Consider the following 14,669-nt stretch of genomic DNA (forward strand, 5'->3'; position numbering starts at 1 on the left):
GGCGTCCCGCCGAGTCAGCTGCCCGGCCGGTCCCGCCGGGAAGGAGGAGCCGGCTGGGGGGACAGCTGGGGTGACTCAGCGCTTTGTCGGGGCGGGGGACGTGACGGGGCGCAGCCCTGCCAGACCGGCGGGCACAGGTCCCTGCCAGGAGCCTGGGCCGCCTGGCACCGCTGTGGCACCGGCAGCCGGGACTGGCTGAGCACCAGGGTACCCAGGCACCCGGGAAGCTCGTTGTGGACTTTTCCCCTGCATGGCCCCTGCCCAGGCAACCACTAGAGAGGGGCTGTACTCACCCATCCTCAGCGTCTGGATGGTCTCACCTGACGACACTCACCTGCAGCCGTGAATGTGTCCTGGCCACGGAGATCCATGATTCCCTCTTGCTGTCTGGATGGGAGAAGGAGGGAGCTTGATCTCTCTGCAGGGAGGCCTCTTGGAGCCCCTGCCACTCCAGCACCACAGCTAGGATATCTTCCTCACCTCCCATAAATCCATAGCTAGGAAGCCTGGCAGGATGGAAAGGCCTGGATGTTGAGACAGGACATTCCCAGCACTCCTCAGAGACCAGTTTCAGGACAGTCATCCCTGAGAAAAGCCTTTCCCACCCATGAGCTGTGGGCCTGGGTGAGCACTGGGGTGTGTGAAATGCCAGGGGCATCATCTCCTGTGCCAAGGGATCTTGGCACATCTTCCTGCCCTCTCCAAGGGATGGAAGACCTGTCTCCTGCCATCAGACAGCACTTGATGATTTCCTTGAGCAATGGCTCCCCCTACCATTGGGGATTTTTTCCTAGATGCCATTGCAGCACTGTCCTCCTGTAACTGCCTGCCCAGGAGCAGGAAGTGAACCCATCCAAGTGAACCCAAAGTTGGGGGGTTTCCTCTGGCCAGGGTGCCCTCACCGGCTACCAGGGGCTCTGATTTGGCCCATCTGCCCAGCAATGGGTGCAGAGCTGGCCTGGACACTAGATGGAGCCACAGGCTGTTTCACAGGGATCCCATCCTGCTTCTGGGAAGGTGGAGATGCCACCAGGACCCAGCCCTTGGCACCTTGCTTTCCTTTCCCCGGCTTTTGCAGCTGATGTGGGGACAAGGAGGCCCCAAAGTTGACAGGTCTCAGTCCACTCTGTGCCCACCAGCGGGGAGGCCTCCATGCTGGGAAAGGAGAGCAATCCACATGCTGGCCAGGACTCTGGAGCCAGGGGAACACATTGCTGATGCCTTCATGGCAGTTTCCCTACCCCTTGAGATCAGGATATGGAGTGAGAAGGGCTAACAATTCCATAATGTCCTTAGGGGAGGTGGTGCAGAGTTGGGCAATAGCTGGTGATGGTAGGATAGAGGATGTGGTGCCAACCACACCTCGCCCCACAGCTGCCAGAGTCACTCCCTGCTCAAACCTGGTAGCAGCCACAGAGAAGCAACCCATCACCCACCAATGCCTCACAGAGAGTGTGCACCTTCAGCTGCAGCACCCTGATCTCTTTTCCCTGCCCTTTCCTCCTAGGTCTGCCTGAAGTCCTGATGCACCAACCTGCCAGCCTGGCTCATACCAGCTTCAAACCCAGCACAGGCATCCTGAGTGTGTCTCAAGAAGATCCTTATCTCTTTACAAATTCTGGACATCACTGTGTTGCAAGCTTGTTTTCAGCTCTCCAGTCTCAAAAAAGCTCATGAAATACTCTTGAGGCTTTCTGAGAAAAGAGGTTTTGGGTGAGCAAAGCAGGACCCCAAAGGACCAAATTATTTTATCCTGTTTACCCAATCTCTCAGGAAGCCAGCAGAATTGCATCATAAACCTGTGCTATATTATTATGCAAACCACAAATTAAGACATTTGTGTTTTTTTCAATGCTGCACAACATTTCTGCTTTTGATTTCCACAGGAAAACACAAACCTTCTCACAGCCTCATCAAAACTGGCAGTTATGTACTGCAAGATTGTATTCTTGGCAATTTTTGAGCTGTGGAGTGAAGTGCTCAACAAGTCGTGTGGCCACTGCTCCCATCATCACATGCAGATGTCTTCCTTCCTCTTCTCCCTGCTCCCCAAGGGAAGGTGCCCATTCCTTACAGTGGAGCTGCAGCAGCAAGGAGCAGGAGCCAGAGCCAGTGGGATGGAGGAAGAAAGGGCTGAGCAGAGCAAGACAGGTTCCTGTGTGCCATTTCTGTGCCACCTTCCTCTGTCTACCTGCTCCCAGGACAGTCAGCAGCAGCCATGGCCATTGTCCCCATCTCCAGGCATGCCACAGGGTCAGGGCAACCCCCAGAAAGGGGGTCAGTGGGAGATACAGGGTTTGGTCACCTCTCAGAGGGCTGCACCAGGGTGGGGATTCTCAAGTACAGGGAGCTGATGAGGACTTCACATGAGCAGGGCACCCATTTTGAAAATCCACATTTGTTCTTTTGCCCTCAGTTCTGCTATCTCATCCAAAGAGCCCTGCCCAGCTTCCCTGACTTCCCTGCACAGTCAATTTCTTCACACCTTCCTGTTTTTAATGCTCCTGGTGTTTGTCTCAGTGGCCAAGCTCTCAACCACCTGCCCATCTCTTTCTAATTCACTTCTTGTCCTAGCTGGCTGTTCTAGAATTGTACCTTCTAGACACTGGGGAGAATCCAGGGAGGCAAAGTCATGCAGCTGCTTTTAGTTTGCATAGCAGGACAGAGAAGTGAGAAACAGCAAAGTCAGGGTGACTTTCGTTCAAGCAGGGTGGTGACTTTGGGCCAGATTTAGCAATGTGACAGACCCAGGCTGTGCATCCCAGGCTCTGCCTTGCAGGAGTGCTCGCCTGCAATTACAATGGGGCTGCTGCCCCAGCCAAAACCCAGGCAAAACCAAAGTGCTTGCAGATTTTAAATCAACAGAGTCAGAGGCTGGCAGAGGTGGCAGATGCCCATGACTAAATAAGTTATCCATGATAAGCAGGCGCGCGGGCCCAGGGGGCAGCTGAGCTTCGTGGCAGTGTGGTTTCACCCCTATCCCTGGCATGTAGTTGGTGACAGGGTGGGCTGGATAACCCTGTGGTTCACAGGAGCAGGACACCCCAAACCCACCCATTGTGGGGCTGGAAGCTGCATGGTCTGAATTGGATCCCAAGGCATGGGAGAGGAAGGATAATGAAAAGACTGATACCACACTCCCCCTCCAAAGGCTGGAGAGCCCTTCAGCTGCAGAGGGGAGAAGAATCTGCAGCTGACACTGGACAGGAAGGGATTTTACTGTGAACCAAAACCTGATTTCACTCATGCACACCAACATATCCATGCCCATACACTTCCAAGCACCAAGACCCTCATGTCCATCTGGCTTGGCCAGGATTTTCCACAGAGCCTGCTAGAACTGGGGTCACAGGCTTTCTGGTCCTCAACATACCCTCCAGCTACATGGCCAGCCTTGGCCCATTCCCTTCCTACTAGGCATGGCTCAGAGGCAGAAAATAAGCCAAGCAGGGGCAAATAAAAAAGGAGATAAAAAGAATGCATTTACATGAGAAGAAAACAAGAAAAAGCACAAAAGAATGCCAGTAAACAACCTCCTGTTTTTTTCTATAACCCTTGGTGCCTAAATACCAGTGCAACAGTGCAATCAGTGCTGTGGGTGCAATGGAGAAGGCTGCAGTTTGGATACCATCTGTAACAAACCAGCACGTAAAGCATCGTCTGCTAATATAACATTTTCAATTCACAGACCCACACTGAGAGCATTAATGGAAGTAACTGAGGGTCTTCTTGAGCTGCTGATGGCAATTTTTAACAGAGATAGGAAAACTGGGATAATTCCAAAGAACTGAAGAACAGAAATCACCTCAGTCATTAAGAAAATAAACCAGTTGATCCAGAAAACTATAGAGTACTGATAGTACAAAACCAAAAAATAGTAGAAGAATTAATTTTGATTCTATTAGGAGAGAATTAAATACTGAAAAATGCATTTAGTACTGATAGCCTTATTTCAGGGAAGGCAGGTATTGCTATGCAAACTTATCAGCACCTGCAACATGATTACATGTCTGGCTGATTCAGATCAACACTGCTGGTATTATATCCTCACTTGGAAGCTGGAAGGAGATAATGATAATGGCATTTGCATAAATCACAATATTGCTGCAGAGAGGGATAGAACAATTAGTTTTCCCTGTCCAAAAAAAGAAGGAAGTTCTTAGCTGCTGCTGCTGGTCTTTCCCAGTCTACTTTTTGTATTGCCCTGAATATTTATCTCAGCATGCCAAGCCAGCCTGTTTGTATTCCTGCATTGCACCATAGGGATCAATAGCAAAGGTGTGTTTGTTAGCAAGGAGATATACTGCTGAGGGCCTTTGCAGGGGGATCCCCAGGAGTGGGTGCAAGGCCCACACTGATAAGAAATGTTTACTACGAACAATTTGGGATAATGCTAAGCTTGGTGGGGTAGTAGCTAGTGAAGAGGATGATTAACTCTCAGGGATGGTTTAGAATTCCCTGATTAAAAGGCTACATTGCAGCAAAATTTACTTTTAGTAATTCCTTTAAGAATTTGTAGGAAGGGGCAGTCTTGTCATTTATTACTCTGCACACCCACTTACCACACTCACACTTTATCAGCAGCGGTCTGGGTTTCATTTTAAGACTGATTAAATAACCAAAGCCTGTGGTGCCTGGCACAAATCCCTGCAGAAGCCCAGCAGCTCCTAACTGATGATTCACTGTTGTCAACCAGCACTTGGGTTCCCCAGGCTGCCTCACTAGGCACCACACTGACAGTGCTGCTCACTTCCCAGGACACCGTCCTCACAGCAAGCCGGTTACTTTTCTCCTGAGCAGACCTGTTGTCTCAAGAATTGAAACCAGGCTTGTTTTACAAGAGGATCTTCCATGTTAATCAGCACCTGGTAAGGATGCTGAGGGTGACCCAAGACATGCAGGAGTCCTTGGTGTCTGGCTCTTCCCAGACTGTGCATCCTCCTGCCTAGGAGGTGGTAAAGCCCCTGCTAGATGTGTCCAATGATGGGCTATTAAGTGGCAGAATGAGAACCACGCTGTCCAAGCCGTGCCATCTCAGGGAAGGGCACAGCAGCCCCGCTGTGTACAGGGTGCTTGTAGATGCCTTGTCCTAATGAGGAGAACCACGTTAGGCATGAAAGTTCAGCAGACTGGGGCTCCTAAGATCTTGCAAGAGAGAAATTCTGCCAAATAGCTGTTATTTCACATGCACAGCTTCTTATCATCTGACTTAACTCTGCTAGGAAGCTCTCAGATACGTGTTTGAGCCAGGCATCCTCAAGAAGCTCATTAAACATGAGCTCTCAGCCCAGTAACCTGAGGCCACTTGCTCCCAGCACTCAGGCTCTGGGAGGAGCAGTGAGGACAGCCCTGGTTTCTAAATACTACATTCTCTCTGCACAGAAACAGCTCTGGGCAGGAGCACCCTGGGAGCCATTACCCAGCTGAGTTATTAAATGCATCTTTTATCGCATTAACTGTTTCCCTTTGACATCCACCGGCACTTGGCCACATGCCAGCATCTCCTTTCCACTTTTAACAACCCTACAGCAATCCCCTGCGCTCCAGGCTAGTTTCTCCATGTGCAGTTCTGATATTGGTGTCCTCAGGCCAACAAAATGTTTGCATTATATACCACCAACTTTCACGTGCAAAAAACCCCTTACAGATATTCATCCAGCCATGGAATGCTCTCCAAAGGACAAGGTAGAGCAGAGTCATTGGCAAGACACTCCCTTGCCAGGAATTGTTTGCTTTCCCAGTGGATGCTGGACTGCCCACCTGGCAGTGGTTTATCTACCTCAAATGAGTGGGTGCACCTGCAGAGCTGCCCTGTGTGAATCTGCTGACCAGGGGTGAGACGTGCTCTCCTGGGATCAGGAGAGGCAATGGCTGCCTCTTGCCCCATCACTGCCAGCTCACACGGGCACGCTCTGTGGCATTGCAACAGAGCTGACCACAGCTTTGTTGCAATTCTGAGAACTTGTAAGACAGGAAGGCCTAAAGGGCTGGGGATGAAGACATCACCATGCCTACATTTCTGTCTGGGGCATGCAGGGCCCTTCTGCCTGATGGGATAACCCCTGTCCCTCCAGGAGCTCCTACCATTACACAACCTTGCAGAATTCATTGCACTTCTGTTTCCAGCTATCCATACACTACCTGTGCCATTGCCAAGCTCTGAGAGCTGCTGAAGAAGAGGAGAAGCATCACTGGCCTCTCCACACAGCCCATCAATGCCGCACACCAGCATTCCCTAAGTCCGTGAGACTACAGGTTGCGGGGGGAACACCTCAGCAAGCTCAGCCCCTCCGTCACCTGCCTGGAGGCAGATTGTTCACACCAGGCATGCTCAGAGCTCTGACATGAAGTCACTGCAATTAGACAGCTGCGGTTTTATTTTGCTCCCGTGGGTGTGTAGCTGCCTTTCCCAGGACATGAGGAAAGGCAGGTGACACTGGCAGGCAGGGCAGCTGGCTCTGAGCCAGGGAGGCTGCTCACCCGGGACTGCTGTGCCCGAGAAAGAGCTAGTCACAGCTCGTCCAACAGCCCCTTTTAGCCACACAGGTTGGGGCTCGGCAAGCAGGACTGCCTGTGTCCCTGGGAGTGCCTCCCTGCTCTTGCCCTGTGATTCAGGGCTTAGGACTGTAGCGAGATCTGGAATTAGCTTTATTGTTCCTATACTGAGGCACACGCTCTGGGCAATGCAGCAGGCGTTGCACAATTGACTTCATTATATCTGAACCAGCAATTATGCTGCTGTTGCTCAGCTCCACCAGAGAAAACTTCTGTCAGATCAGTACTGTGCCCTACATCCCAGCAGGTCTCTAGGAGTAAATGCCACGCTTGGGTTATTGAAGATGTTTGGTGATGAAGATCCCTTGGCCCTAAGGCAATCCTGCTACACTACCCTTACTGCTAGCAGGCCTTAAACATGCATCTTCTTTCCCTGAGCATGCAGAACAGTTAATCCTCTTTCTATCTGCATCTACCTTAAATATATTGTAAGACCTTTATTGAGTCTCTGCTTGGTCTTCTGGGAGTCCCCCTTCCTTCAGCCTTTCTTTGTAGCCCATGACATCTCGCCTTCCAGTCACCCTTGTTTCTCATCTCTGGATCATCTCCACCTTCTCAAGATGAAGGATGAGGTACTCAGAGGGCCCTTTCTGACCTTGAAAAGGCATGCATATCTTAAGGAATGGCAAAGGGAGCATTTTCTGCCCATCTCCATGCTGTGCTAGAACTTTTCAGGGTGGCAAAATATGTCCCAAATGCTGCCATATTAGACCTGCAACAGTGCTCAGACATGTGATTCTGGGCCATCACCAAGAGCCAGCTGGGCTTTAGGGACCCTGCACAATGGCTCAGTGGGATCCTGCTGGAGGAGTTAGCATCACAAGGGCCTTGTTTGAACTCGCAATATCTGCCCCATGCAAGCCCCATGCTTTCAGCAGACCTATTAATTTCACCAGGCAATGTTTGTCTGACTTGTACTAACAGAGAGCAGCCACTGCTGGAGAGCAAACTGCTCGGGGCACTGATGGGCTGGAGGCACAACCCAGCTTCTCTATCTCCCCACCTGACCATGCTGCTAAGAGGATTATAAGCACAGCAACTGCGCAAGGATGGAGTGAGGGGTAAGCAGGGCAAGCACGGATGCAATGTCTTTGTGAAGCTCCCAGCTGAGGTTAAAGACGCAGAGAGGGGCCCTATTCCTGAAACACCCCTCATCATTTCGTGTTTGCTGTAAATGCTGGGTTTAAAGTGGAAGGCACTGGGCTTCCATGCCAGACCCACAGCACAGCTGTGCTCTCTTCTACCTTCCCAAGAAAGCCATGTCCCCAAACTGCCCTGTGACACTGTTTGCTCTGCCTGGAACAGGCTGGGTGGAACTGAAATCTGAAAAGTTGGAACAATAGTTTGGGCTTTCCTCAGCAGAGAATGCAGGGAACTGGGGTGTGGATGGGAGGTACCAGGCCGGGCTCTGAACCCATCTCCTCCCCAGTTTCAGCTCTGGGTGCTTTGGGTGTGGCAGTCTTTAACATACTTCTGGAAGACAGCTATGTGAGAGGCTTTGTTTGGGTAAATGCAACCTGTGCTGACAGGGGTTCCTGTACCAGCAGGTACCTGTCAAGATCTGGCTGGTTCCCGAGAGTAGCAAGTAGGGGCTTTCCCCTGCAGTGGGCAGGGCTCTGCCCCTGGGGTATCTTCAATCTGGTTTTCCCATCCTTCAATAAAGAGATGGTTGAATTCTGACTCTATAGCCTAGAATTTGCCTTGCTTGCTTTTTGTACCTCTCTGGTTGCCGATGCAGAGTCCAACCATGTTCTGCACAATGATGAAAATGTTTCCTGAGCAATTCTAGCAATCTTTTGATTTCTGATATGGTCTGAAAACATTTGTAGGGTCTTCTTAGACGTGTGGGTTACATCTCTGTAAGAGAGGGGTTGCCTCAGGACAAATTCAGACAGAGCGAACTCAGCCTCTGCTGTGTGCTTGCAGGCTGCTGCTACCAGCATCTCTCAGGCTGATGAACAGTTAGGCACTGACAAGATGCAGACGATTGGTGCTCCCTGGATTTAGCCAGATGTTCTTAAGCATTTCAGAAAAGCTTAGACATCTGTTTGGACGTTTCAGATCAGAGGCACATGGGGATGCACAGCTCCAAATGACTCATGGCTCTCTTGTCAGTCAGTGCTGCTCTGATTGTCCAACAAAACAGCATCTGAGTGGGTATTTTCACTGTGGAACATGCAATTGCAGCAACAACCAACCAAGGATATTTCACCCTCAGCTCTCTACCAGAATGGTATGTAAACAGTTCCAGGCATTTCCTGGAGAAGTATAACATCATTTTACAACCCCAGGCGCCCCTAGATTGTCATACAAGTGTTCAGAATTTGGGTGAACTGCACAAGCATTCACGCATAAGCCATGGCTGCAAGCTGTGTGGCCACCTGAGATGCTGCTTGCTGCCTAGCTCAACACTTGTGCTTCCAACCACTACTGCAAAGCATTGTGTTAAAAATGCCCCAGAATTAATTGGCAGTGTATAATTAAGGAGGGTGCTAGGACACACCCAGTCAGAAGTGATGCCTTGACGTCCACTATGCATTTCAATTAACACCTTGGCAATGATTTTCATAGAGAAAGATGATACCATCACTTCTTTTCACTCCACTTAACATCTGGGTTCAAATTTTGATGCCTCAGTGCTGCCAATTACTCTCTCACTCTCATGGACTGTCTGCATCAGCATGGTCTGCATTATCTAGTGATCTCTGAGGTCACTCAAAGGACATTTATACCAGGGGGAGGCATTTCTAGAGTTATCTAGTCACAACAGCATCCTGTGCATGTTCAGCAGCACTCACAACCTGGGGCACCTCTGTGGAAAAAAACCTCAACCTTTTCCCACCAGCTTGATTAAACCCATTCTGATCCTTTGGCTCAGCCATTTCTGCAGGTCTCAAAAATGTGTTGCTTAGACACCAACACAGGCTTCTCAGCAGTACTCTTGCTTTCAGTCACTTTACACATGCTCATCAGTGAAGGTGACACTTTCCAGGTGACTCAGGCACAAAGAAAGGCCATTGTGGGTGGATAATTTAGGTCCAGCTTTCAACTTTCAGATCAAGCTGAGAGATGACAGCAACTTTCAGTGAAAACTCATTAAGTCACAGCGCTCAGGCAGAGGCAGGACTGGTTCTGCACCACAGTGGATGCTGTGAGCATTTTGGAGGCGTAGGACATGTTATTCATTGTAGTAAAGCCAGACATCAGTGAAGTCACTGCAGGCTCCAATAAACCCCATCCGAAGTGCTTCAAGCTCTTTCCATACCTGCACCATTCCTTTGATAAAGCTTTGTGAAATCGTATCAATACCGTGGAGGCAATGCAGAACCAGGCTGGAGAAGAAGCCCTTTGGCAGGTAGGGCTTTCAGACACAGCCTGGGGATACAACAGTCCTTGAGGGGTTTGATACAAAGGACAGGAGAGAGGTTTCCTGCTTTTTTCCCCCCACTGATCTCCAAAGAGGTCAGGAAAGCTTGTTCTCATCTCTGAAGAGTTTCCTCTGCCCGTGCTTCCTCCAGAAATTCTCCCAGATGTTTTTTGGAGGCTTTGGGTGGCTGGCAGAGACCTGGCTCTGTGCTTGTCCAGGATCACATCAGCACCTACACCCACCAGGAGGGAAGACCTGGGCCAGGTTCTTTCTTGGCTTTCCTGCCGCAGCTCATAAACTCTCTCTGGGTTAGTGCCTGGATGGTGGCCAATAGAGCACTAAGCTGGAAGGTGCCATCTCTGCTCCTCAACAGAAACCCCTCTACCAAGACCAGCAAGCGTAGCAGGGACAACATTTATGGCCCTTTCCTCGAGGGGATCCCCGGGTCTCCTGTCCTCTGGTCAGGGGATGCTGCTCCCCGATGGCCTCATCTATGCACCCCGCCGGCTGCCGGGCAGCACAGCCCCATCTATGCAAATCTATGCAAATATGAGCAGTGCTCGCAAATCTATGCAAGCGTGTGGGGCCGTCTCGGGCGGGGCAGCCCGCCCCGGAGCGCCGGTGACGCCCCCGGTATAAGGGCGGCGGCGGCGCCGCTGTCCCGGGGTGCGGAGCTGCGGCAGCCCGGGGACAGGCAGGTCGTGCGGCAGCGGCGGCATCATGGTGAGTGCCGGCCCCCGCTGCGCCCCCCCTTTGGTCCCGCGAGTGCTCCCGGGAGCGAGGGAACCCCGCCGGGGCCCTCCTCGGAGCGGGCTGCGGTCCCCGTGGCTTCCCGGGAGGGCTCTGCCGGGAGCCCAGAGGTGCGGACAGCTTGCCAGCAGGAGTGCCAGCCTTGCTTGTCCTGCCTTTACCTGCCTTCAGTCACTTTCTGAGCTGCTCCCTCCCTGGCTCTCAGCAGCCTCCGTCCTTTGAGCATCCCCTTGTACTCGAGGCAAGGAGGCCCCCTACGAGCCCTGCCGGGTTTGGAGACCGACGCTCGGACAGACTCCCTCACCGCACTTTCCTTTCCGACTTTTAATAGTGTCGGTTCTGTCCCGTGGTACCGTCCCCAGCTGCGTGGAGCCCACCCCCCCACGCTGCCAATCCACAGCTGAGCCGTGTCAGGAAGCTGTGGCTTCCTTCATCCCTGCCCTGCTCCAAGAGTGGGCATCACTGTGGGTGGGCTTCCGGGATGCCCTGCTGCTCTGGTTCTAGGGTGAGCTCTGTCTCCTGAGCTCTCCATATGCCCTGGAGAGCATCCCGGCCCCAAGGTTCCCTAGGCACTCTGCCTGCTGTCCTGCAGGTCCATGCTCCCAGCTTCCTGTGCCAGACCTTGCCGGGAAGAAGGCAGTATTCTGGCTGGTGACCAGCACTGCTTCTTGCTGGGCTCTGCCCACCCTGCTATCAGTGCTGGGTCCCACAGAGCCAGTCCTGGCTGCTGCATGTTGGTGGGATGAAGTGCAGTGAGCAGCACAACCCTCTGCAGCCCCACGCTGATTTGCAAGGTCCTTGGCCAGGAAGGAGTCCTTTCTCACCTTTTCTTTCTTGAGGTGCTTGCAGCTGTGCCAAGTGTTTTCTGTGTCCTTCTGTAGAGGATCCTGGAGGACTTACCTCAGGACTTAAGTCCTCAGGACTTACCCTTGGCTCCCTGTATTACACAACCTTTATGGACCTGCTGGGAGGGATAAGCAGGGTACTGCTTTGCTGCTCCTTGCACATCAACTTTGGGAAAGGTGGGAAGATGGGCTTCTGCCTCTCACCACAGGTATCAAGGGCTAATTTTTCTGTCATTCCTCACTGTCACTGCTGCCTCTGAAATGCAGCACTGAAAGCACTCTAGATGCAGAGAGCCAGGACTTGCTGCATCCTGTGTAACTTCCTCGGCAGTCACTGCCCTGCTCCTGAGTGCAAAATGGCTGGTTCCACCGGCTTCCTGCCAGCTGACTCACACTGGGGCACTCATGGCTCTGGAAATCCGGTTTGATTTCGATGCTCCTCTGCCTCAGTTGTGCCTGATGACGCATCCAAATCCTTGGCAACAGCAGGTCTAAGGCGCTGAATATTTTGGTTCTTGTTCAAAGGACTGCAGGGCCTGGGGTGCCTCACCTGAAAGGAGTGAGGCTGCAGGGCCCTCCTTAGCCTGTCTTCTCCTGATGAACCTGAGGCTGCCCTCAAAATTGTGATCTAGGTGACCCTCCCTGCTCAGCCCTTCAGTTCAGTTCAGAAGAGCAGCTAATGCTTCCTCCTCCTCCAGAGCTAATTTAGGGAAGCTGAGCTTCAGAACATGGCAACCATTCATGGCTGCAAATCCCCACCCTTGCTGGGCACCCATCCTCAGTGCCGTCACCTCCTCAGCTCCCAGTGCCTGGGTGGTGCTCTGCCATCTCAGCCTCCAGTCCTGTTGTTGGAATAGCAACAGGGGCTGTGCCAGCTGATGCAGGGCCCCAGCCCTTAAGCCACGTGGATGTTTGTACAATGGGGAAGATGCTCACGGGATACTTTCCAGGGCTGTGGGTGGGGGCAGTTCAGGGAATGGGTGGCCTGGTGTCCTGGGCTCCAGCAGATGGGTCTCCATCTCCCTGGGCCAGTGAGGTGGTCAGTGCAGTGATGAGAGGCAGAACACCAGAACTGGGAGACCACAGTTGATTGGGATGGACACAGGACACCGAGGCACCAGGGCAGTGTCCCTTGCTCAAGCTGACAAGGGCCCAGGCTGCCCCGTCTGGGCTGTGCAGCACTTGTAGTGATTGCATTTCTGGTCTCTGCTGGATCTGACCCTGCCTCCCCCTCCCCAGCGCGAGTGCATCTCCGTCCACGTCGGCCAGGCCGGCGTCCAGATGGGCAACACCTGCTGGGAGCTGTACTGCCTGGAGCACGGCATCCAGCCTGACGGGCAGATGCCCAGTGACAAAACCATTGGCGGAGGGGACGACTCCTTCACCACCTTCTTCTGTGAGACCGGGGCTGGGAAGCATGTCCCACGGGCCATCTTTGTGGACCTGGAGCCCACTGTGATTGGTGAGTGTACCCTACTGGACAGTGGCAGTGGTCATTATTTCTGTGAACAACCCACTACAGGACACTTCCTAGAGTGGCTCCTGCCACCTTTCCCCAGGCCCAGTTAGAAAATCTCTGTCATTGTGCCAATGTCTCCTAGATGAGGTTCGGGGAGGAGTCTACCGCCAGCTCTTCCACCCTGAACAAATGATCACTGGCAAGGAGGATGCTGCCAACAACTATGCCCGTGGGCACTACACTATTGGCAAAGAGATCATTGACCAAGTGCTGGACAGGATCCGGAAGCTGGTAAGTGACCTCGGGGAGGGGACATGTCTCCCTGACTGGTGGGATCCACCATCCTTTGGGGGATGGGAGTAGGGGGTGAGCTCCTCAATACCCTGGGAGGAATCTGCAACTACCCAAGCAAAAGTTTGAAACTTCCCTCCACCCAAGTCAGTGCTTGGAGAAACCTTACTTGTCTCTCTCTGCAGGCTGACCAGTGCACAGGACTCCAGGGATTCCTTGTGTTTCGTAGTTTTGGAGGTGGCACTGGCTCTGGGTTCACCTCCCTCTTGATGGAACGACTCTCTGTTGACTACGGCAAGAAGTCCAAGCTGGAGTTCTCCATCTACCCTGCACCACAAGTCTCCACTGCTGTGGTAGAGCCCTACAACTCCATCCTCACCACACACAGCACATTGGAGCATTCAGACTGTGCTTTCATGGTGGACAACGAGGCCATCTATGACATCTGCCGCAGGAACCTGGACATCGAGCGCCCAACCTACACCAACCTGAATAGACTCATCAGCCAGGTTGTCTCATCCATCACAGCATCACTGAGGTTCGATGGAGCCCTGAATGTTGATCTGACCGAGTTCCAGACCAACCTGGTGCCCTACCCTCGCATCCACTTCCCACTGGCCACTTATGCTCCTGTGGTTTCAGCTGAGAGAGCTTATCATGAGCAGCTGTCAGTGGCCGAGATCACCAACTCCTGCTTCGAGCCAGCCAACCAGATGGTGAAGTGTGACCCTCGCCATGGCAAGTACATGGCCTGCTGCCTGCTGTACCGCGGGGACGTGGTGCCCAAGGACGTCAACGCCGCCATTGCCACCATCAAGACCAAGCGCAGCATCCAGTTTGTGGACTGGTGCCCCACGGGCTTCAAGGTGGGCATCAACTACCAGCCTCCCACGGTGGTGCCAGGGGGCGACCTGGCCAAGGTGCAGCGCGCCGTCTGCATGCTGAGCAACACCACGGCCATCGCCGAGGCCTGGGCTCGCCTGGACCACAAGTTCGACCTGATGTACGCCAAGCGCGCCTTTGTGCACTGGTACGTGGGCGAGGGCATGGAGGAAGGCGAGTTCTCTGAGGCACGGGAAGACATGGCCGCTCTGGAGAAGGATTATGAGGAGGTGGGCCTGGACTCCTATGAGGATGAAGACGAGGGTGAGGAATAGAAAAGCCTCAGCCAAAAAGGACCATGCTCCTTCCCAATGTTATCTGCAGAAACCCTTTGCAATAAACCATTTCAGAGCCTCTGTGTCTCCCACTGTCCCCCAGCTGTATTCTTGCCAGGTCAGGTGTGTGGTGAGTGCTTCAGCCCTGGTACTGGTGCCACTATGCTTCCTCCTGGCGCTCTGCCCAGCTCTGCCTCCTCACGTAGATAAGAGCCCCATATCAGAGGGATATGGCCAGGACACAT

At 52.8% G+C, this 14,669-nt stretch overlaps 1 protein-coding gene across 1 annotated transcript; it reads left to right on the top strand.

Moving 5' to 3' along the window:
- The first annotated feature begins 12,759 nt into the window (after positions 1 to 12,759).
- LOC126652562 (tubulin alpha-4A chain-like) lies at positions 12,760 to 14,559 on the top strand. The gene is made up of 3 exons (XM_050339418.1): positions 12,760 to 12,979; positions 13,119 to 13,267; positions 13,453 to 14,559. The coding sequence occupies exons 1-3, from the start codon at positions 12,799 to 12,801 to the stop codon at positions 14,422 to 14,424; spliced, it is 1,302 nt and encodes a 433-aa protein (XP_050195375.1). The 5' UTR covers positions 12,760 to 12,798; the 3' UTR covers positions 14,425 to 14,559.
- Positions 14,560 to 14,669: the final 110 nt, after the last annotated feature.

Source organism: Myiozetetes cayanensis, unplaced genomic scaffold, assembly GCF_022539395.1.
Source record: "Myiozetetes cayanensis isolate MyiCay16 unplaced genomic scaffold, myiCay2020 scf9, whole genome shotgun sequence".
Lineage (NCBI taxonomy): Eukaryota > Metazoa > Chordata > Aves > Passeriformes > Tyrannidae > Myiozetetes > Myiozetetes cayanensis.

Coding starts and splice junctions, on each gene's coding strand:
- LOC126652562 (XM_050339418.1), top strand. CDS start 12,799: ATGGGCAACACCTGCTGGGAGCTGTACTGCCTGGAGCACGGCATCCAG. Junction 12,980..13,118: donor CCTGGAGCCCACTGTGATTG/GTGAGTGTACCC, acceptor AATGTCTCCTAG/ATGAGGTTCGGGGAGGAGTC. Junction 13,268..13,452: donor TGGACAGGATCCGGAAGCTG/GTAAGTGACCTC, acceptor CTCTCTCTGCAG/GCTGACCAGTGCACAGGACT.